Source organism: Pituophis catenifer, unplaced genomic scaffold (assembly GCF_029215685.1).
Source record: "Pituophis catenifer annectens isolate HBS135680 unplaced genomic scaffold, rPitCat1.0.hap2 SCAF_16, whole genome shotgun sequence".
Classification (NCBI taxonomy): Eukaryota; Metazoa; Chordata; class Lepidosauria; order Squamata; family Colubridae; genus Pituophis; species Pituophis catenifer.
The window spans coordinates 20,181,620-20,203,860 of record NW_027256896.1 but is presented as its reverse complement, the minus strand read 5'-3'; the positions used below and the strand labels follow the sequence as shown (position 1 = coordinate 20,203,860).

General features: G+C 49.5%; 1 protein-coding gene across 1 annotated transcript in view; it reads right to left on the bottom strand.

Moving 5' to 3' along the window:
- Positions 1–22,241, bottom strand: part of INTS1 (integrator complex subunit 1) — a 36,920-nt gene that overhangs the window by 9,250 nt on the left and 5,429 nt on the right. Inside the window, exons 7-36 of the mRNA XM_070954905.1 lie at positions 21,800–21,986; positions 21,508–21,653; positions 20,468–20,609; positions 19,612–19,788; positions 19,369–19,477; positions 18,394–18,514; positions 18,206–18,283; positions 17,428–17,585; positions 16,459–16,555; positions 16,128–16,219; positions 15,503–15,563; positions 14,267–14,464; positions 14,017–14,146; positions 13,159–13,338; positions 12,416–12,565; positions 11,547–11,726; positions 11,354–11,458; positions 9,842–10,009; positions 9,158–9,269; positions 8,788–8,949; positions 8,257–8,403; positions 7,977–8,075; positions 6,878–7,002; positions 5,937–6,194; positions 4,384–4,543; positions 3,544–3,684; positions 3,278–3,458; positions 3,065–3,173; positions 2,442–2,572; positions 927–1,014 (exon numbers count right to left, since the gene is read on the bottom strand). Of these exons, the coding sequence (XP_070811006.1) occupies positions 927–1,014; positions 2,442–2,572; positions 3,065–3,173; positions 3,278–3,458; positions 3,544–3,684; positions 4,384–4,543; positions 5,937–6,194; positions 6,878–7,002; positions 7,977–8,075; positions 8,257–8,403; positions 8,788–8,949; positions 9,158–9,269; positions 9,842–10,009; positions 11,354–11,458; positions 11,547–11,726; positions 12,416–12,565; positions 13,159–13,338; positions 14,017–14,146; positions 14,267–14,464; positions 15,503–15,563; positions 16,128–16,219; positions 16,459–16,555; positions 17,428–17,585; positions 18,206–18,283; positions 18,394–18,514; positions 19,369–19,477; positions 19,612–19,788; positions 20,468–20,609; positions 21,508–21,653; positions 21,800–21,986 (4,192 nt within the window). The remainder of the gene's footprint in view (positions 1–926; positions 1,015–2,441; positions 2,573–3,064; positions 3,174–3,277; positions 3,459–3,543; positions 3,685–4,383; positions 4,544–5,936; positions 6,195–6,877; positions 7,003–7,976; positions 8,076–8,256; positions 8,404–8,787; positions 8,950–9,157; positions 9,270–9,841; positions 10,010–11,353; positions 11,459–11,546; positions 11,727–12,415; positions 12,566–13,158; positions 13,339–14,016; positions 14,147–14,266; positions 14,465–15,502; positions 15,564–16,127; positions 16,220–16,458; positions 16,556–17,427; positions 17,586–18,205; positions 18,284–18,393; positions 18,515–19,368; positions 19,478–19,611; positions 19,789–20,467; positions 20,610–21,507; positions 21,654–21,799; positions 21,987–22,241) is intronic.

Below are 22,241 nucleotides of genomic sequence, written 5' to 3'. Positions count from 1 at the left end.
CCGTTTTCCACCCTTACAACCCTTGCCGTATCCCCCGCTTGGTCGCGTGATCAGAACTCAAGACGTTTGGCAAGTGACTCGTCTATATGACGGTTGTCCCGGGGTGTGTGTGTGTGTGTGTGTGTGTCACGTGATCCCCTTTTGGGACCTTCTGACAAGCCGGATTCGCTTAACAACCGTGCCACCAACTTAACAACGGAAGTGATTCACTTAACAACGGTGACAAGAAAGGTCGTAAAATGAGGCACAAAACTCACTTAACAACTGCCTCACTCTGCGGCAGAAATTCTGGGCTCGATTGTAGTCGTTAAGTCGAGGACTACCTGGGTTTGAACGCTGCTAAAACAGATGGATTAAAACAGTGTTTCTCAACCTTGGAAGCTTGAAGATGGGTGGACTTCAACTCCCAGAATCCCCCAGCCAGCGCTGCTGGCTGGGGGATTCTGGGATTTGAAGTCCACCCATCTTCAAGCTACCAAGGTTGAGAAACACTGGATTAAAAAGAGCCAAGATATTCTCCCAACCCAAGCAAGGCTGACAGGAGACATCACCTGACATCCTTTGTACTCAGCATCTTCTGTACCTGGTGTAGGTGTCATGCTGGCCTCAAAGCTCCCATCAACCATGATCTTTTTCTGGCCTTTAATTTCATGTGTTAAGATTCATATCTAGGGAGCTCTACAGTGGTGGGATGGTGAAGAATGTGGGACTGAAATTAGTTCTCCCCACCACGCAAGGTTGACAAGAGACGTCACCTGGCATCCTTTTATTTCAAAATGTGTCTTCTCCTTGACCGGTGCAATCCCACACCTTCTCCATTCCAACATGGTGGCCCGTCATAGAGAAGCCTCAAATACGTGGCTTGGGGAGATGCTTTGAGGAAATGCATGATCCCATGAGCTGGATCTCGATGGGCAGAAACATACCTGTGGGATCCTTTGGTCTCTCCCTTGCCAGATCCGGGGCATATGAATGCAGGCCCACAAGAAATCCAAGGAAGCCGTTGGGTCAACACTGTTTGGAGAGATCAAAGTGAGGATGCAGCATCCAAAGGCTCGGGTTTCTTAAACCCAATCTCTCCCATGAAATCCGCAACTTCCTGTTTGCTCTCTCAGTCACCTCTTGTCAACCTGTCTTTCCAAAAAGCAGCCGTAGCTACAATTGTCAGTTGCAGAAAAGAATCAAAGTGTCAGCGTCTCAGCACTGACATAGAAAAGGGAGGAGAAGCCTGAACTTTTGCCTGCTAAATCCCTTTGAAGATTCTGTCTCCTCGGAGATGGGAGAGGGGGGAGACATTCCTGTGATCTGACGAAGAAGGAATCAGGAAAGTGACTTGGAAGATAGCCAATGAGAAGCAGAGAATTGGGGATCGGAAAGGGAGGGATTGGGGGGCAAAGGTCAGTACTGACCGCGAAAGAGCCAGGATCCGGTTGCTGTACTCGAATAAAGAGAAAATTTCCTTAAAGATTGGCAGTTTGGAAAGTCATTTATTTTGCGATAGCATCGAAGCTTGACACAAAGATCTATTCTGCTGGCACCTTCAGGATCAAGGCAACAATTGTGGCCTAAGGTAATGTCTACCACAGGGCTGTAAGTCAGACATCAAAGCTTAGGCAGCAAAACACAAAAGCTTTCTCCAAACTTTGGAGAAAGCTCAGAAATCAAAGGCCAACTTGGAAAATGAAACAGAAGAAGGCGGAATGAAGTTCAGAACCTGTCAGCTTTCCTAACCTGCAACAAGACCCTTCTTCACGGTGGCCCCACCGTAGAGCGAACGTCAGCTAGAACGTGTTCTGACTTAGGCTCCCTTAAAAAGCAGGAAGGCAAAACCTCTTTTATTTACACGACGGTGAATTACGTTCATTCACAGTCAGCAGTGTTTGTCCAAACAGTTTTTAGAAGAAATATTTCTCAACACACCTTATCTTGTTTGGCAAGCTGCCACGTAACTCGTTTCCAACCGCAGTACAAAACTTTGGCAAAGAGTCTCTCGAAGTCACGGAATTAATGAATTGTTTCCTGCAAAAGCCCCCTCTCTGTTCACTCCTCTTTTATTTCCTATGGGAGGGGCCAAGGTGTGGCTTTACTCCCAAGTCGACCCTGCTTTTTGAGTTGTTCTTGTATTCTGGCAGCTCTGCGCATGCGCATACTGGGAACAGGCTCCAGCTGTTCCTCTGCCTCACTGCTGCCTAGCTCCCTCTCCGCCTCTGACACAGAGCCCTCGTCCGAGCTTTCTCCAGCCCCCAGGACTGGCCAATTGTTCCTCCCCAACCTCCCCACTCTTCGACTCTGCTGCCAGCTCCGCTGACTGCCGGTGGGCCAAACACAATGGAGTCTCCTGAACCTGGCCTTTACGAAATAGAACTTTCTACCAGCTCACTGGACTAGATTGTGGATTATTGGCCGGGTCTTCTACAAATAGGTGATCCTGGCAGCCTTACCTGCACTCTTGGCTTCTGCAGAGCAGAGTTCTGATGCAACCGTGAAGCGTGGTCCAGCTGGACTGATGAGTCAGGAGGGCCAGAAGGTAGGGGCGGAAGGAGAGAGGCTCCGATTCAGATGAATCTTTACCCTGAGGAGGGAAAAGGAAAGGTTAGAAAAGGGGCACCAACAGGCTAGCAGAAGCGTCAATGAGGCAAAGCAAAGATTAAATCTCTAGAACTGATCACAACTCAACACTCAGAATTGTTCCTGCACCTTCAGTTCTGTGTGCATGTGTGGAACTAAGTTTCTTCCTATGTTTTCTGAAAGAATCTGCATTGGGCTCTCCAATTCTTCCTTCCTAAACTTGCTTTAGATCCAAAATATGTTCGCTTGTGAGAACCTTAAGGATTCTAGGCTGATGACTTGCTTGACTCCGCCACCAGGATCTACCTCTTCTTCGCCTACGCTGATCTCCCTACGGACTTCTGCAGCATCTGCTCCCAGAGAGGGTTGTACAGGCCATGCATATTCTACTTGCAGATCCTCAAAATTGCAAGGAGCCCAGACCGTGTAGGGCTTCCCAGCTCTTGGGGGAATGGCCATTTGTCAATGTTGACTGATGTTCCAGGCCAATCCTCACCTTATCCCAGGAGAACAGCAACTTCTGCTGGAGATCAGGGCAGCTGCTGACGACTTCTGGATCCAGCAACTCCAACCAATCGATGAAGAGACCAGAGGCGCTTTCGACACTGAAGGGAGAAAACAGCAGGGGGGTGGAACGATGGAACAAGGTCCCCAGAGGTGACGGGAAGGAAAGGAAGACCAAGAACCCAACCGGAAGAGTCAACCCAACCTGGAGCTCTCCGCTTCTTTCTTAATGCGACTTTCCTCTCTGCACTGGAGCAGCAGGGAGGTCACCACTGAGATGGGCCCAGAGGTAGGGAAATGGGGCGTCATCTCCGTGGCCACAGAGAAGAGGGTCACCAACAACTCCTCCAGATACGGCGAGTGCGTTTTGGTCAGGCTTTCGAGGACTGGAAGGGGAGAAACAAAACCGTTCTGAGACTCAAAGGAGAAGGACAGGCAGGGCAGGAGAAATGGGAATGGGGGCAACCCTACCTTTGCTGACAAGCTCTGGTTCCACATTCCAAGTTTTGCTGGACTTCAAGGTGGCCACAATGGCGTGGACGGTGGAGCCGATGACTTCAGAGTTGTGGCAGAAGGCCAGAGCATCCGCCAGGTGCAAGAACCCCGCCTGGGCTGCAGTTACAGAAAGGAAAGGGCTGTGAAACGGCACGGAGGGAAGAGGGGTTCCGCTTGGGAAAGACCCCTAGTTTCATGCCTGCTAAACAGGGTCAGAGTTGTTACATTTGTGTGGACTTCAACTCCCAGCTGGCTGGGGAATTCTGGGAATTGAAGTCCACAGATCTTGATTATTGAGTCTGTCATCTGCACCTCTATAACTGTCTGGTTTGGCTCTGCAATCCAACATGTATGTCGGATTGCATATATGTCGGACAAAGCATTGGGGAGATGCTTTGAGGAATGCATGATCGGTCCGGGATCAGTCGTATCCCTGGGGGTAGCTCATTCCAGAGGGCGGGTGCCCCCACAGAAGGCTCTCCCCCTGGGGGTTGCCAGTCGACAGTGCTTGACTGACAGCACCCTGAGGAGACCCTCTCTGTGGGAGCGTATTGGCTGGTGGGAGGTTATTGGTGGCAGAAGGTGGTCTCGTAAATACCCAGGCCCTAAGCCATGGAGCGCTTTAAAGGTGAGAACCAAAACCTTGAAGCGCACCCGGAAGACCACCGGGAGCCAGTGCAGCTTGCGCAGGAGAGGTGTTACATGGGAGCGCCATGTCGCCCGCATAATCACCCGCGTGGCTGCATTCTGGACCAGTTGGAGCCTCCTCCCTTTCACCCCTGCCCCTCCCCCGAATTCTCTCCATGTTCTTCCTACCATCGGTGATCCTGTGTTGGGATGAAAACTGAACCGCAAAGGACTTGAGCTGGGTCCAGAGAAGACTGTCTTCCACCCCTGATTTCTCCAACCACTGCAACATCTGCATGAGGACTTGGAAAAACAGCGAGGAGAAGGCCTCGTCTTGGGGAGCATGGCGCTGAGAGGAGGAAGAGGAGGAGGAAGAAGAGGTGGGGTTACAGGCAGAACCGTTGACCTCCAAAAGAGGGGTTAGAAGAGAGTTCTACTTCTTGCTAAGCCTCCCCAGGGTGAAGATGCCAACAGCTGAGGTTCCTCCACTACCAGGAAACAAAAAAAATCACCTTTACAGACCACGGGGCTTTGAAATGGGACGTTTGGTCACAGGACCTGCACAGAGTCGCTTGGCAGTGAGGTGGGTGGCATATGCATTTTTAAAAATCAAAGCAAGTAACGAAATGAAATCAAAAATAAAATAGAACAATACAATCAAATAATGAAAGCAAATAAAAAAAATGAAAGCAAATAATCAAATTAATAAAAGCAAATCAAATGAGATTAAAATAATAAAATAAAATAAAATAAAAAACAAAACCACTGTATGCCACTTAATTACGGCCCTCCCTGGCTCTGCCTGCCCCCTCCTCTCCCCTCGGTCTTTCCGCCTCAACCTTATTCCAGGCAAGGCTCACATAGACTCTCTTCATTCATTCATTCATTCATTCATTCATTCATTCATTCATTCATTTATTTATTTATTTATTTATTTATTTATTTATTTTTCAGATTTCTATACCGCCCTTCTCCTTTCGGACTCAGGGCGGTGAACAGCCAAAATAAAACATTTGTACAGAAAAAGTTAAAATAAATTTAAAATAATTAAATAAAGTTTGGCCCATAATTTAAAACATTTCAATTAAAATCAATATCAAATTTTAAAAACCAACCAAATATTCCGGATTATTCAAAGTTTCCTATTCCTCATCCCTTTGGCAAAGTTTGATGGGGTTGTGGGGGCAGATTCTCATTTGCACCTTCCAATCCGTCAACCTTTGGCAAGGAGCCCCTCCCAACACGAGCCCCTTCTCCTCCCCATAAGAAGGAGAGTGTTCCTGACCAGGGGGGAAATCCTACCGGTTTCCTGCTTTCTAGCGAATCTAAATCGCTCTTCCCCCCTCGCTGTTCTACTTACCTTGTTAAGCCTTTTCTGTGTGAAGCGTGCATTTGGTGCGCATTGCGCATGCGGGGGCTGCGAACTAGTGGCAATCCGCGGAGGATTTCACCACTGTTCCTCACCCTTCATAGCCTTACTAATCTCAACTGCAGGGCCACCAGACCAATAACTGAGAACTCCAGAGCATTGCTCCGGCCCAAAAACGGGAACACGTAACCCCGGGACGCCCCCACCGTCATAAATCCGAGTCAGTCTGAATTTAGATCGTGCGACCCTGGGGATGCGGCAACGGGTCGTAAGTCGAGGATAGATCAAAAACCCTTATCTCTGGGTCTTCCCCCCCACCCCCACCCCAAGGATCTGACTTTGGCCCTGGCCGAGAGGGATCTGGCAGCCTCACCTGGTGCTGCCACAGCAGGCGCAGGAGCGGGCAAGCCACGACGTGGTTGTGGTGCATGGCCCTCACCAGGGCTCCTCCGTGGGGCGAGTTCAAGGGGCTCGCCAGAGCTTTTAGAAGCCGCGCTGCCGTCTTGGGCGATGACGAGCCGCCTCCTCGGCGCAGGTGGGCCAGCTCCTGGCCGAGGGTCTGCTGCAAAGCCAGGGCGAGCGGCCGCGGGTTCGAGTTCTGCCAGCGGGGATCTGGAGCCAGCGGGAACAACTGAGCAGACCGGAGGAAAGAGAGGTGGTCAGAAAGGCGGAACCCATTTCGGCTCTCCGCTAAATTCGGAGTGCTCGTTCCTAAAATGCCACGTGCATTTCTACAGTTCAGAGGTAACATCACTCCAGAGTAGGAGTCTCCAACCTTGGCAACTTTAAGCCTGGCGGACTTTAACTCCCAGAATTCCCCAGCCAGCTTTGCTGGCTGGGGAATTCTGGGAGTTGAAGTCCCCCAGGCTTAAAGTTACCAAGGTTGGAGATCCCTGCTCCAGAGGAGTCTCTTATAGGCTGACCTCGATTTATGACCATAATGGTTCCTGCCCTTTACGTCAGAAGTGGCGACGGCTTTAAAGCAGAAGACCCACATAACCGAACCTGATTTTATTCAGCGGTTTTTTTGTGGTTGTTTTTTTGCAGCAATCATTAAACAAATCACCGTGATCGTTAAAAGTGAATCCAGGGCCCATTAAGAGACAGAACCCATGGTTCACTGGGCATTTTGTGCCCCAAACTGGAAGCAAACACAGACCTTCAGCAAAACATTGTCAAACGTTGTCGATTGTAGTCTCCAATCTGACACAGTGCGAGCAATCCTAAATTTGGTTGGACCTACCTGCCTGGAAGCAAGGGGAAAACTGGGGAGCCCCATCACCCCAAAAGGAGAAAAGGCAAAAAGCCCGTTACCTGGAGAAGGATACTCGCCAAGTCGGCCTCGGGATCGATGATCGGGAACTGGGCTAAAGCTCGGCTCCTTCCTTGCCCTTCAGGAACCTCCAGGCTGGATTTGATGCGTGGGGCATCGTCGCTCTCTGAACAGAGAGGCAGACGAAATCTTGTCAATGGGACGGTTTCAAAGCCCTGGGGGTCTAAAGCCCCCCTCCCCTTTCTTCTCACTCACACACACACACACACACACACACACACACACACACACAGAGACAGACAAGACAGACAGAAAGACAGACAGACAGACACACACACACACACAGAGTTTCCCCCAGATCAATGTCTATGGAGATTCTGTGTTCTTCGAGTTAGGTGCCTTCATGCTTTCTGCTGTTTTTAATGCTTTGCAATGCTTTTTATTGTTTTAAAATACTTTTAAAAATTTTAATTGCAATCTAGGTTTTGAACTGCAAGACGCTCCTACAAAGACAAAGGGGCAGGTGTGTGTGTGGGTTAAATTGTTTTCCAAAAGGCAGGACGAGAAGCAACGGATAGAAACTAACCAAGGAGAGAAGCAACCTAGAACTAAGGAGAAATTTCCTAACTGGGAGAGCAGTTGACCCAAGAAATTGTTTGCCTTCAGATATTGCTCCATCACTGGAGGTTTTTAAGAAGAGACTGGACAACCGTCTGTCTGAAATTATATTGGGTCTCCTGCTGGAGTTTGGACTAGAACCAGAGGTGGGTTTCAGCAGGTTCTGGAGAACCGGTAGCGGAAATTTTGAGTAGTTTGGAGAACCGGTAGTAAAACCTCTGACTGGCCCCAGCCCCATCTATTCTCTGCCTCCTGAGTCCCAGCTGATCGGGAGGAAATGGGGATTTTACAGTAACCTTCCCCTGGATTGGGGAGGGAATGGAGATTTTGCAGTATCCTTCCCCTGCCACGCCCACCAAGCCACGCCCACAGAACCGGTAGTAAAAAAATTTGAAACCCACCACTGACTAGAATACCTCCGAGGTCCCGTCTAACTCTATTGTTCTATGTTCTAATTATGAGTTAGGTGGCTGTGGAAGTCAAAGCAACAAATAAATGACTGTCGAAAGCTAAATGCTGAACCTGGGTGAGATGGCAGGGAGGCGGTGAGAAGGGAGTGGAAGGTTTGCCCTCCCGTGGCTCCTCTTTCATGCTGCACCTCCACCAGGTGGGCCATGTAATCTGTCAGGGGGGAGAGAGAGAGAGAGAGAGAGAGAGAGAGAGAGAGAGAGAGAGAGAGAGAGAGAGAGAGAGAGGAGGCCTCCATCAGAGAAGCGTCCTAGAGCTTCGGCAAAATCCCAAAACGCCCGGAAGAGACTCTCGGGGCGAGCGAGGGAAAAAATCCGATCCGAAAACCTCTTACTCTTGTCCATGATGTTCTGCTCCAGGGTCTGTGGGTCGTGAGAGACGGTTTGATCCAGATACTGCAGAAGTTTGCTCATGCTGGAAACCGGGATGCCGAAGGACTGGACGAAGAGCAGCAGCTGTTGGGGTTCGAGGTCTTGCAACGCTGGAATTAAAAAAAAAAAACACCCCCAAATTCAACACCCGCCGAAGCAAAAACAGGAGGGGGCTTCCTTTCTCAATCCGTATTTACAAGCCGTCCTGCAATTATTTCTTCAACTGACGTGTTAGACCAGGGGTGTCAAAATTCAAGGCTATCGAGTTCGATACCCCTGTGCTAGACAGACAGACGTACCTTTTTCCAACCTGCTTATAGGCATAACTCAGTATTTAGTTATTTATTCTGTTATATTATGTCACGTACATTGGAGGCGGTGACCCTTTGAGAGCTGTATGCAACGAAATTTCACTTTAACAAATGCCGATTAGTGTCCATTCAAAGTGACAATAAAACGATTATTCTTATTCTTGCATTCTTTTCTAGTCTTACCTGCATCCACCAAGCGAGGCACCTCCGAACGAATCATGCGCAGCTTCAGCCAGTCGGGGAGAAGCAGGGCCTCTTCGGAGGTGTCCACCAGGAAAGCTGTGGGGAGCGACTTCTTCTCGGGGAACCAAATGTCCAGCAGTGCGTAGAAGTCGCCGTCGTCCGCTTTAAAGCAACATGGAGAGCGGAGATGTCCAACCTTGTCAACTGGAAGACTTGTGGACGTCAGCGCCCAGAAGCTGGCTGGGGAATTCTGGGAGTTGAAGTCCACATGTCTTCCAGCTGAAAGTTGGATACCACTGATCTAGAAGCACCTGTGACCCACAGAAACACCCTCCCCCGTCGGTCGCTTTCACAGCAGGCTTTCCTTCACCTTGAGGGGGTCCGAGGGTCAGAAGAATCACCATGGCGTGGACCACTAGGATGTGCATCGTGGCGGTTTCTCCACCGCTCCAGCGAAGGAAGACTTGATCTTGGGACTCCGACTAGAACAGAAACGGGGCAAACAATTAGCGAGGAAGGACATTCGTTGCAGAAGCTGCTCCCCACCACTTAATCCAACTGACTCCTTCTTGGAAAATAAAAAGTTTCATATTATGATCCCACGGCGATCTTAACGGAATAGTAGAGTTGGATGGGACCTTGGAGGTCTTCCAGTCCACCCTCCTGCTCAAGCAAGAGACCCCGTACTGCTCCAGAGAAATGGCTGTCCAGTCTCTTCTTGAAAACTTCCAGTGATGGAGCCCCCACAACTTCTGAAGGCAAACCTTTCCACTGATTCTTACTTTTAATTTTTTGCAATCATACGCTTCCATCCAAAACAGAATTTCTTGAGCTCAGCAACTTTAAAAAGAATAACTTCAACTTCCAGAGTTCCCCATTCAACTAAGATGTGTGGACTTCAGCTCCCAGAATTCCTGAGGTAAGCATGCTAGCCCCGGGGGAATTCTGGGAGTTGAAGTCCACCCTTCTTAAAGTTGCAGAGGCTGCGAAATACTGCCCTGGAAGGCAAAGGGAAAAATAGGACCAAGAGGGAGGAGGGGAGAGGGACACGCACCCAGTTGTAAACCTCGTCTCCTTCTTTGGTCTGGCGCATCCGTTTGATGTAGCGCGAGAAGATGGAGAGCAGAGCCACCAACACGGAGTCGGACTCTGAGCAGTAGGAGAGCTTCGAGAAGAGGTGAGACATGATGGTGGAACGCTCCACAATCAGCCTGGCCACGTCCTGCAGAGGAGAAGAGGAAGAAACGTAGAGCAGCTGCGCAATGAGGGCCTCAAACTCTGAGATCAGCAAAAGACTGGAATTTGGGTTTTCCTTCTGGCTCGTCTGAGGCCAAAGTCGCTTCTCCGTCCATCTCGTGAGGCATGGACAGCCAACCCACCCCAGCTCTTTCCCAGAGAAGACCTCCCGCTCTCTATCGCTGGCGGCACCAATTTAGAAAGGGAGAGAAGATAAATCAAAACTAGAAAGAGAAGGGGACACATCCTGCAGCGGGTAGATAAGAGGAGGTTAGCAGTTTGATCTAGCAGTTAAAGCACCAGACTGGAAACCAGGAGATGGTGAGTTCTAGTCCCAATTTGGGCATGAAAGCTGGCTGGGTGACTTTGGGCCAATCACCAGGAGATGGTGAGTTCTAGTTCCGCCTTAGGCATGAAAGTCAATTGGGTGATTTTGGGCCAATCACCAGGAGATGGTGAGTTCTAGTTCTGCTTTAGGCATAAAAGCCGGCTAGGTGACTTTGGGCCAGTCACCAGGAGATGGTGAGTTCTAGTTCCGCCTTAGGCATGAAAGTCAATTGAGTGATTTTGGGCCAATCACCAGGAGATGGAGAGTTCTAGTTCCGCCTTAGGCATGAAAGTCAATTGGGTGATTTTGGGCCAATCACCAGGAGATGGTGAGTTCTAGTTCTGCTTTAGGCATAAAAGCCGGCTAGGTGACTTTGGGCCAGTCACCAGGAGATGGTGAGTTCTAGTTCCGCCTTAGGCATGAAAGTCAATTGAGTGATTTTGGGCCAATCACCAGGAGATGGAGAGTTCTAGTTCCGCCTTAGGCATGAAAGTCAATTGGGTGATTTTGGGCCAATCACCAGGAGATGGTGAGTTCTAGTTCTGCTTTAGGCATAAAAGCCGGCTAGGTGACTTTGGGCCAGTCACCAGGAGATGGTGAGTTCTAGTTCCGCCTTAGGCATGAAAGTCAATTGAGTGATTTTGGGCCAGTCACCAGGAGATGGTGAGTTCTAGTTCCGCCTTAGGCATGAAAGCTGGCTGGGTGACTTTGGGCAAATGCCTCTCTCTCAGCCCAACTCACCTCACAGGGTTGTTATTGGGGGGTGGGGGGAAAGAGGAGGAGGAGGAAGGAGTATTAAATGTGTCTGCCACCTGGAGTTATTTATTAAAATGAACAAAGGTGGGACATAAACGAATAAATAATCAGCAAATTTTGGGGCACCAAGGGGAATGCTCTGCAATCTGTTGGGAGACGGAGTTTGCTTTGATTGCTAAATGAGGAGGCATCTCACAGACCTTCTCCTCCTCCTCCTCCATCCACCCAACCCTTGACTTCTCTCACCAAAGCCAAGTCGTTGTGCTGGCCTTGTTCCTCCACTGGAGCATGCTGGGACAGATACACCAGGTAAGCACTGATGGTCTGCGGGTCTGTCTCCATGTGGATGGCCTGGAACGGGAAGCAAAGAGAAACGCAACGTTACACAATCCAGGTCCTGTGTCTGGAGAACCTTCCAAGGGTTCTCCGCGCCATTCACCTGCTGCAAAGCCACCGCCGTGGTGGTCCGGACGCTGTCGAACAAGGGCAGCTTGGGGAGGTCTCGCAGAAGCCACTGGTAGCTCTGAAGCAGCTCGAAGTCCCAGGAGTCTTCCTCCATCGGGTGCTCCTTCTCCTCCTTCTCGTGGAGGGCCCCTTCGGAAAGCACCAAGGACAGGCCCTGCAGGGGGGGAGGAGAACACGGGGGTCGCATCCACCCTGACCTGCCTCTGAGCTCCTGGCTGATCTGGTGGCTGGCAAACCACATTTTCCCCTCTAAAAAAAATTATTACATTTCCAAAAAGTATTAGAATACAAACAAGCATAGGGAAAAAAAAAAGGAGTTGAAAAGAAAGGAAAAAGGGGAAACGGGCAACTGCAAATATCCAAACAAAAAAAGCAATGATAGGAAAAACATTCCACTTTCTTTGACACAGATAAAAGCCTAAAAACCAGAATAAGCAACAGTGTTTTGCTTATTGTTTTTGGTGGGGGGAGGGAGAGAGGGAGGATGGGGGAAGAGACTGACTTCTGGCACAGATGGGAGTTTGCAGAAATACAAGAAAAATATTTTAAAAAGCGAACTCTATGCCCTCTCAAATCTACCAGAGACGAATATGGATGTTTTCAAGCCTCAGGACTGAAGGAATTGCAAGCAGGGAGCAGAAACTCCAGGCCCGAAGCCCCCCGAAGCCCCTCATACACACCCCTCAACAAAAAGTTGATGGCACTCTGGGGAAAGGGCTGACGGTGCACCAAAAACGAGGTTGCATTGCAGTACTTTATCCTGTTCTGCCTGGCTAAGAATTTGTATCGTGCCCTTCTCTGCTTTAAAGCGGGCACTGACTTATGGGGCCTGGTGTTCCTTACCTTCATGGCCAGCACCCGCGAGGCCACCTGGGATGAGCTGAGGCGCCTCAGGAAGTAGTCCAGCACCTCGCACGTGGTCTGCTCGTCGGCGGTGGGTCCGAGCAGCATGTCTTGCAGACGTCCAAGCAGCTGCCTCTGTTTTTGCTGCCTCTGCGGAGAAGCAGCACGAGGTTAGGCACTTGGGGTGCACTTCCCTACTTGTTGTAAAAATGCACTCAGCAATTCTGGGGGTGGGGGGTTATATCTGAGTGCATCCTTGCCATGGTGATGCAGTGGTTAGAATGCAGTATTGTAGGCAAACTCTGCCCACTGCCAGCAGTTTTTTCCCGAATGCCATCACTCTGCTTAACAACTAATTCCCTCAACACTGTCAAACTATTTACTAAGTCTGCACTACTATTAGTCTTCTCATCGTTCCCATCACCCATCTCCTCCCACTTATGACTGTATGACTGTAACTTTGTTGCTTGTATCCTTACGATTTATATTGACTGTTTCCCTATGACTATCAAGTGTTGTACCTTATAATTCTTGACAAACGTATCTTTTCATTTATCTACACTGAGAGAGTATGCACCAAGACAAATTCCTTGTGTGTCCAATCACACTTGGCCAATAAAGAATTCCATTCCATTCCTATTCCTATTCCTATTCCTATTCCTATTCCTATTCCTATTCCATTCCATTCTAAAAAGGTTGGCTGTTTTGCTTTTCAAATAATGGAAAACCAGAAAACCGCTTACCTGCCGTTTCTTGGCCCGCTGCTCTTTGCTTTCTCCTTCCTCTTCCTCCTCTCCAGAGGCCGACTCATCCGCCGCGTCGTGCAGAAGGAATTCGCAAAGGCACTGGACCGGGAGGACGTCCAGCGAGCCTTCGCTGGACTGGACGAGGTCTGCCAGCCACGGCATGGACTGCGAAGAAGCCTAAGGATGAGGGAGAGGAAGGAGACAGGAGTCAGTGAAGGAGGAGAGAAGCAGAGAGAGTGGACTTGAGCAGAAGAAACTTCTAGTTTTGGGGACTGGAAAACTACGGAGGGCACAGAGAAAGGATGACTCGGGTGGGTGGGAAGGGGGTGCCTGTTGCATTTGAGAAAAGAGGCTTGCAATTTTGGGGGGCAGAATGCAGTCTGGAGTTTGCAGAAAGGAGGGGCTCCTTCCCAGAAAACCCAGCAAGGAACTACTCAGAAGTAACTCTGCATCTCCTTCTTGGTTCTTTGGGCCTGACAGGAGCTCTGCAAAATCTGATTTTTCCCCCCCTTGTTTTCCTCTCTAAAAGCTAGGTGCGTCATATAGTCCGGAGCGTCTTAACATTCCGAAAAATACGGTACTGTTGTTCTTTCTTCTCTTTAGGACTGATATTCAGTGGTAGACTGGCTCTAGTTAGGAAGGTTCCATTCACCAACACCTGACCACCTTTTCAAGAATCTACTGAATCCTCTTCCAAGACTGAGGAGAGCTCACTCAAAATTCTACAAACATCACTGGTCCTTCCACCTCCGGACATTTTCCTGGAAATTCCTACTTTCTGAACATTCTGAAAAATGTACCTTTCTAGGCTGAGATTAATCGACGAAGAGCCTCCCAGCTCTTCATGCTACTCACCTGCCTCTGGATGATGTTGAGCAGGAAGTCGGGGTGCCGGCTACGACACAAGAGGTGCCCCAGGCGCAGGGACTGGTTGAGGCTTTTCACCTGATCCAGGACGGGCTGAGGCGGCCTGCGGGGAGGCCCCCTGCGAAAGGAACAAAAGTGGTGAAGAAGAAGAAGAAGAAAGGCAGGACAGCATCCTACCCCAGCTTCAGACTCTGCAGCTGTTGAGTCTCCTTCTTGGAAGATCACCAGGGCTTCTTACTGGGGATCCAAGCTGGTCAGCTGGGACAGCAGGAGGCTGCTGCTCTCTGTGATGGTCTGCTTGGTGGAGGCCGCAGCCAGATGACCCTCAAAGGCGAGGATCTCCTGCTTCTCCCGCTGAGAGATCTGCAGTTCGCGGCTGATCATCTCCGTACGGGTTTCTTCGTCGGTCAGCGTGCAAGGAGGGTAGGAGTAATTGCTGGCGAAAGGAAGGGGAAGCAGTTTTAATGAGGCAGTGGCTTGTGACTTGACGTTACGCTATATAAATAAAACTCGAAATAACCTCAATGTCAGCATTCCAAGTCACACGCCCACAGCAAACAGAACTCCGAGGCAAGTAGATTCCTCAAAGAACAGTTTTTATTTGGAGAGATCATTATCGGCACAGACTGGTGAAAACCGACTCTGAGAGTTCCCACGCTTTTCACCTAATTATAAAGTGAAAGTTTCCCTTTGCCCCAAACAATCCAATTGAGGTGCCGGCCGGTCGCCTGGTTACCGTATGTTTCGGCTTATAACACACACTTTTTTCCCTCCTAAGAGAGGCTGAAAATTTGGTTGCGTCTTATACTCCAATTATAACGGTGCCCAAAATGGCTACCCGGAACAGCTGCTGCCTTCTCTTACCCCTTCCGCGCTTTGCCTGCTTTAATCACTGGAGCTCCCTCAGATGATCAGCTGTGCTTTTGAAGCTATTTTTCAGCCCCAATGTGGCACTTGTGAGTGAAGTAATCTTCCGCGCTTTGCCTGCTTTTCTAATTGCTGCTCCCTCCGACAATCAGCTGTGCTTTAGAAGCTGTTTTTTTAGCCCCAATCAGCCCCAACCTCAAAACCAGCGAGCGAACTAATGCGCTGAAGCTGACCAGGCTAAGGATGCTAGCCAGATGAATACCTGGTAGGCAGAATTTTTTCCCCCTATTTTCCTCCCCAAAAACTAAGGTATGTCATATACTCCGGTGCGTCTTATACTCCAAAAAATACGGTACTTCTCTCCTCCTCCTCCTCTCTCCAGCCAGCTGTTGGGAGTGTCCTTGGTTCCCAGGAGAAACCATTTTGTTTTAGCTACAAAAGCCCAGCTATCTCTACTCCCCGCTCTTTCCCTCAACTCCAGTGTGGCAACGCTGAAACTTAAAAAAAATGGCCTTGGGGAGGCTAGCTTCAGGGTTGACACTCCCAACTTTTAAGATGGGAAAGAGAGAGAGAGATTTGGGACGGACTTTCCCAAGTTTGAACCTACTTGGTCATCACCATCTCCATCAGCATCTTTAGTGTGGGGTAGTCCTCCCAAGCGGTGAGACCTGCCAATCAAACCAGAGGAGGACAGGGAGGGGAAGGGGGAAAGGAAATCAGAAACATCGCATAAAGTAATCAGAGTGCCGGCAAAATTCCTCAAACAAAATCTCTGCAAAGTCACAGATTATTAGGATCATTAGGGTCACTATAAACTAAAAACAATTTGAAAAGCGGACTTAAAAAAAACAATCTTATACCAGGGAAATACAGGTAGTCCTCGACTTACAACAGTTCATTTAGTGACCAAAGTTACGATGACACTGGAAAAAAGTGACTTAACGATAGTTTCTCACAGTTATGACCTCTGCAGCATCCCACTGATCAAAATTTTGATTCTTGGCAACTGGCTGGTATTTATGACGGTCGCAGTGTCCCAAGGTCATGTGATCCCTTTTGCAAGGCAACTTCTGACGAGCAAAAGTCCATGGGGAAGCCCCACCTCCCACTGCTTTGTGTGTGTGTGCATGCGTGCAGATGTTGTTTCTGTGCAGACACAGGGAGGGAAAACAGCTACCTTCAGCCGTGCCACCCCTGGCCCTGTACGAAAGGATTCCTACTGTAAGACTCACCAATGTTTTCCGGATTGAATGCAGCCACCACGAGCAACAGAGGCCAAGCCTTCCAGTAAAGGGTTGAAATAGCCAGATTTGGAGGCTGGTACCTGCGGGAGAGTCAAGGATATAGGATCCTGTTTAAACAAAATAATGCAACATACAAAAGAAAAAACAAATCAGGACAGAATAGGCTTTATTGTCCCATGTTCGCCGTTGAAAAAGGAAGAAGAGGAGGAGGAGGAGGAGGAGGAGGAGGAGGAGGAGGAGGAGGAGGAGGAGGAGGAGGAGGAGGAGGAGGAGGAGGAGGAGGAGGAGAAGAAAGAAGGAAGAATCTCTCCACAATTACCCCGGAGGCAGCTGGATGTTCTCAGGATGGTGGTAAGTACAGAGGTTCAAGACGGCATCGATCAGTTGAATCCTCTCCACTCTCAAGACTTCGAGATCTGAAACCCAAAACGGGAGCAGCAAGGTATAAAAACATAGATAATCTGCACGAGATTGTGCTCGGTTTGTACAGGGGTAGCTAACAGCCAACAGAGATTCTTCATTCAGCCAGCACAGGGGACCAAGGAGAGGAGCCCTGGGGGCGCAGTGGTGAGAATGCAGTATTGCAGGCTAATTCTGCCCACTACCAGTTCGATCCTGACTGTTCAAGGTCGACTCAGCCTTCCAACCTTCCAAGGTCGGTAAAATGAGGACCCAGATTGTTGGGGGCAAGAGGCTGACTCAGTAAACCGCTTAGAGAGGGCTGCGAAGAACTGTGAAGCAGGATATCTTTAAGTGCTATCTTCCTCCCTCCCTCCCTCCCTCCTTCCTTGCCATGATGATGTAACGGTTAGAATGCAATATTGTAGGCTGACTCTGCCCACTGGTAGGAGTTCAATCCTGACCGGCTCAAGGTTGACTCAGCCTTCCATCCTTCCGAGGGTAAATGAGGACCCAGATTGTTGGGGGCAAGAGGCTGACTCTGTAAACCTCGTAGAGAGGGCTGTGAAGCCCTGGGAAGCGGTATATAAGTCCAAGTGCTATGCCTATTATGGAAGGAGGATAGGTAATCCTCAACCTATAACCATTCCTCTTAACAACCATTCGAAGTTACGAAGGTTCTGGGAAAAATGACTTGCAACCAATGCTCACACTTATGACCATTCTGCATCCCTGCAGTTGTTTGATTGCGACCAGCAGGTATTTATGATGGTGTGAGTCACCGTTTCTGATCTTCTCAGAGGACATGGCATAAGCTGAGGTGATCAGCAGCTGCTGCTTCAGCAGCGGCAAAGAAGCAGAGGCCACGAATGGCTCAAAGGAGGCTCACCGTCTGCCTGCACGGCTGCTGCCCGTTTCACCAGGTGGTCGGCCAGCTCCATGGCATCGGCGGGGCCGAGGGGAAGATCTCGCGACAGACCAATGACCAGGATGCGCATGAGGGTGTCCTCAAGGATTGGCACTTCGGAGCAAAGGCGGAGGAAGAAGCTGGCCAGGAAGAGAAGGGGGGTGGGGAGATGCTTAGTGGGTTCACACCCAGAACAACAGAGGAGAGACCGACTTCCCAAAAGAATAACAGAATAAAACTTTATTGTCACTTTAAATCTAGACTAATCAGCGTACGTTAAAGTGAGATTTCGTTGCACTCAGCTCTCAAAAGAGAAACCACTATGCATATAGCCACATATACACACATATATGACACAGAGAAACATCATAGGATGTATACATACTCATGGCAGAAAAAAACCAGAATATTGCGAGTTTACAAAACGGCCGGCCTAAGGAACAAAGCTGTCCCAGAATCTAGTTGTCCTGCTATAGATTCCCAGAGGGGAGCAACAGAAACAGAGCCTGGAGTGGGGCCTCTAACACGGCTTCCAATGCTTTCAACAAACCACCAATGGTGGTTTGGGTACCAGGCCAAGCCACTGATTATGCTTTCCGAGTCACAAGGCTGAGTTTCAGCAGCCACAAGCAGCAAACTAGCGTCGGCTACACTCAGTTGAATGTCTATGATCTAGAACTAGGGACATTCTACCCCAAACCCTTGGCGCCCCACCCCCACCACAGCAGGGTTCTAGGTTCAAGTCAAGCACCAGATTTACTTGCGGTCACTCTCTGGGGGCCAATTATCCCATTTGTAGTAGGTCTCGGGTTGCTCTGTGAACAGGACTTTGTGGAGGCTGTTTTAAAAATAAAGAGAGAGAGAGGGGACAAATGTGGATGAGGTAAGTTCTCGGGGATCCCCCTTGCAAGGAGGGTTTCCCTGACCCCCACTGGTCCCTTCTCTTACCAGTGTATGTATTCCTTGGGAGCCAGCTTGGTGATGGACGGCACCACCGTGTGCAGCCACCAGACAGCATCCCGCTGGATGGCTGCGATCTGGTTCTGGAAAGCCCGCAGCCCTTCCAAATCTGGGGAGGAAAGAGGTTTCCAGCTCTTCTTAGGACCGAATCTGGGTTGGATTAACCCCAAATCGGAGCTCATCTCTCACACCGACTCCTTCTACTCCCAAGATCCAGGAAGGATTGAGAAACCCCGGTGATGGGAGTGGTTAGAATGCAGCACTGCAGGCTGACTCTGCATTCCCACAGCCAGCAGTTCGATCCTGACAATGGGGCTCAATCGGCCTTCCATCCTTCCGGGGTCGGTAAAACGAGGACCCAGATGGTTGGGGGCAACATGCAAATTATGCTGACGTTGCAAACTACCCAGAGAGTGCTGTAAATCAGGGATCCCCAATCTGTGGGCCGCGGCCCACGAATGGACCATAAGGGTTTTGCAAGCGGGCCACGGAAATAGCCGGCCAGCGCATGTGCGCTCACGCCCATCCTGTTAAGGTTCCAACTGACGAACCCAACTGAGCCAGCACTCCGAGACAGTCAGATCTCTTTAAGAATTGCTTTGTTTTCTTTTTTTAATTTTAAAAAATGTTTTATTAAATAAACATTAAAAACATTGGTCCCACTGACCAGGATGGTCACACTGTGACTGTGTCCAATGTTGTTTTTTTTAAAAAGAATTGCTTTGTCGAATACATCATTTTGGCACGCATGAAAGCAAAACCAGCTCTAGTTAATTCCCGCTTGGCTGTCTCAGGAATTCTGGGAGTTGAAGTCCACAGGTTGTAAAAGGGCCACAGCTGCCCACTCCTGCACTATGGGGTAATATATACGGTACGTCTAAGTGCCCTTGCTGTCCACCCATTGGTGAGGGTTGGGGACTCTCAACCCCCAACCAAGCCATAAAGCGACACTTTTCTTCTCACTTTTCTTCTCGCCTTTGTCCCAGGCCACACCGGCTTCCTTCACCTGGGCGGTGATGCTCAGCATCATGGAGACGGCCAGCAGGTCTGTAATGTGGATGACGAAGCGGTCCTGAGAGAGCAAGGGTGAGGGAAAGAGGGTTAAGACGCCCGCGGAGCCCTGACGGAAGGAGAACAGTGGGAGCGGATCTCGTGAGGACGGGAAGCTGGGTGGTCCTTGTTTTAAGATCGTATCGCGTTCCTCACCTTGAACTCCATGTCAGCGTACTGAGGCTCCTTCCGTTCCTGCATGAGTCCCAGGCAGAAAGCCTGGAAGTTGATCTCGTGCTTGGTCTGCTTGATGATCTCCCGCAGGAGAGCCCGGGAAGCTCTCAGGTAGTCGTCTTTGTTGGTCAGCAAGTCTTGGAAGACCATGGCCAGGAACTGAGGGGAGGAAAGAGGGAAGGGAGGAGAGGAGGGGAGGGGAAATAGAAAAGGAGAGGAGGAGGGAGAGGAAGAAAGAAGAGGAAGAAAGGGAAGGGGAGGGGAAGGGGAGGGAAGGGAAGGGAAGGGAAGGGAAGGGAAGGGAAGGGAAGGGAAGGGAAGGGAAGGGAAGGGAAGGGAAGGGAAGGGAAGGGAAGAGAAGAAGAGAAGAGGAGAAGAGAAGAGAAGAGTGCTTCATGACAATCAGTGGCAGGACAAAATGCCAGATCAAGCAAGCTGATTTTGTGATGACAGTGAGGGGCGGTCATGCAACGAAAATCATCCAGAAGTGATTTCAAAAAAGTTTTCTTACAAAAATTATAGCTCTCTTTTATGACAAAGATTGACAAGTCCTCCAGAGGGGTTGGCTGCTGGGACCCCATGGGATAAATCCGCCCCTTCCTCACAAGAGCAGTGGCCCTGAGTTATCAACAAAATTCAACAGAGTGTGAACCCAGCTTGTCCCTCCCCAGGTTCTTCCCAAATGGAGCGGTCAGATGAGACTGGATGAGCGCAAAACCCCAGAAGTGTTGGGAGCTGAAGGAAGGAAGGGGAAACAAGGGAGTCCTCCTTCCCTTCCTTGGGATTGGTCATCCATCTCTTGGCGCTGGCCGAATCTGAGGCTGGACATCCAACATACCTTTGGCGCTAGTTCCGGGCTGTGTTGAAGGACCGTATACAGGATCTGCATATTGTTGGGGTTTCTGGCGTTGGACAGTTCGTTGAAAATCACCGATTTGACCACAGTGCCCAAGTTGTCCCGGTGAGCGTTCAGTAGCTCCCTGGAAGATGCTCAGGCTCAGAAGAAGCACCATACTTAAGAGGTGAGACTACTCCCCTATCCCAGCCAGCTACCAGATGGAAGATGTGCCTCCCAAAGATGGTCCAACCTTTGCAATTTTTAAGGCTTAGAATATAGATTAACAGAGTTGGAAGGGACCTTGGAGGTCTTCTAGTCCAACCCCCTAACTTTAGGCAGGAAACCCTAAACCATTTCATACAAATGGTTAGCCAATCTCTTCTTAAAAACTTCCAGTGTTGGAGCATTTACAACTTCTGGGGGCAAGTTGTTCCATTGGTTAATTTTTTTTTTTTTTTTAATTTGATTTATATGCCGCCCTTCTCCGAAGACTCAGGGCGGCTTACAATGTGCTCAGCAATAGCACATTGCTATTGTCCTCACTGTCAGTAAATTTCTCCTTAGTTCTAAGTTGCTTCTCTCCTTGATTAGTTTCTACCCATTGCTTCTTTTTCTGCCCTCAGATGCTTTGGAGAATAGCTTGACTCCCTCTTCTTTGGGGCAACCCCTGAGATATTGGAAGACTGCAATCATGTCCTCCCTAGTTCTTCTTTTCATTCAACTAGACATGCCCAATTCCAGCAACCGTTCATAGGTTTAATCATCTTTGTTGCTCTTCTCTGCACTCTTTCCAGACTCTCCACATCTTTTGTTGTGGTGGACTTCAACTCCCAGAATCCCCCCAACCAGCATGGTTGGCTGGGGAATTCTGGGAACTGAAATCCACAGGTCTTCAAAAGTTTCAAGGTTGGACAGTCCTGGTGTAGAGAACCCTGATGTGTTTCTCCACCAGCACCCGTTAGGTCTCCTCCATCACGTAGGGTTCCGCCTGGAGCATTCATTCAATGACACACACCCCTGCCCCATTTCTGTCTGCCTACCTCACGCAGAGCATGTAGTGATTGAGAAGGACTTTGGGCTTCAGGCGGATCTTGATGAGGTTGGAGACCACTTCCACGTCCTCGGAGCTGTGGGTGTTGCAGTTCATGCAGACAGACATGAGCAAGTCCTGGGCTGGCCGAGTGAGCTGCAAAAAAGAGGAATTTGAGTGGGATACCTGGGACCTGCGATAAACCTTACCCAGGTAGGATGGGGAAAGCCACGTGAGATCCTTCACCAGAAACACTCACTGAGTCATTCAGCTGGATGAGATCCTTTCAAAAACCTCCCTACCTTGGGATTCTGCAGCCACATTTCCAGCCTCTGCACAGCCATCTGCCGGATCTCTTTGTAGCCACAGGTAGCGGTCAGAAGGCGCAACAGATTCCGGGAGACGTTGTCCATCGGCTGGCGCCTGTTCAGCTGGTCCCGCAACATGTCCAGAACGTATTCCTCCACACTCTCGGCGAGGTCGTCATACCTGGGCCAAAAGAGTGGCACTTTTACAAATTTACCTGGTGCTTCTAGGAGGAGCTCCCACCTTAGTCCAGGATTCAGAGTGGGTATATCAATGCATCAAAGTGGAGGAGGAGAAATAATTCTTGAAGGACAGCTCAAAGACATATTCAGCTATGTTTAATTAAAGGAAAAGGGGACTTGATTTTCATGAGAATTTTCATTGAATATTGACATACCGTATTTTTCAGAGTATAAAACACACTTCAACCCCCCCTAA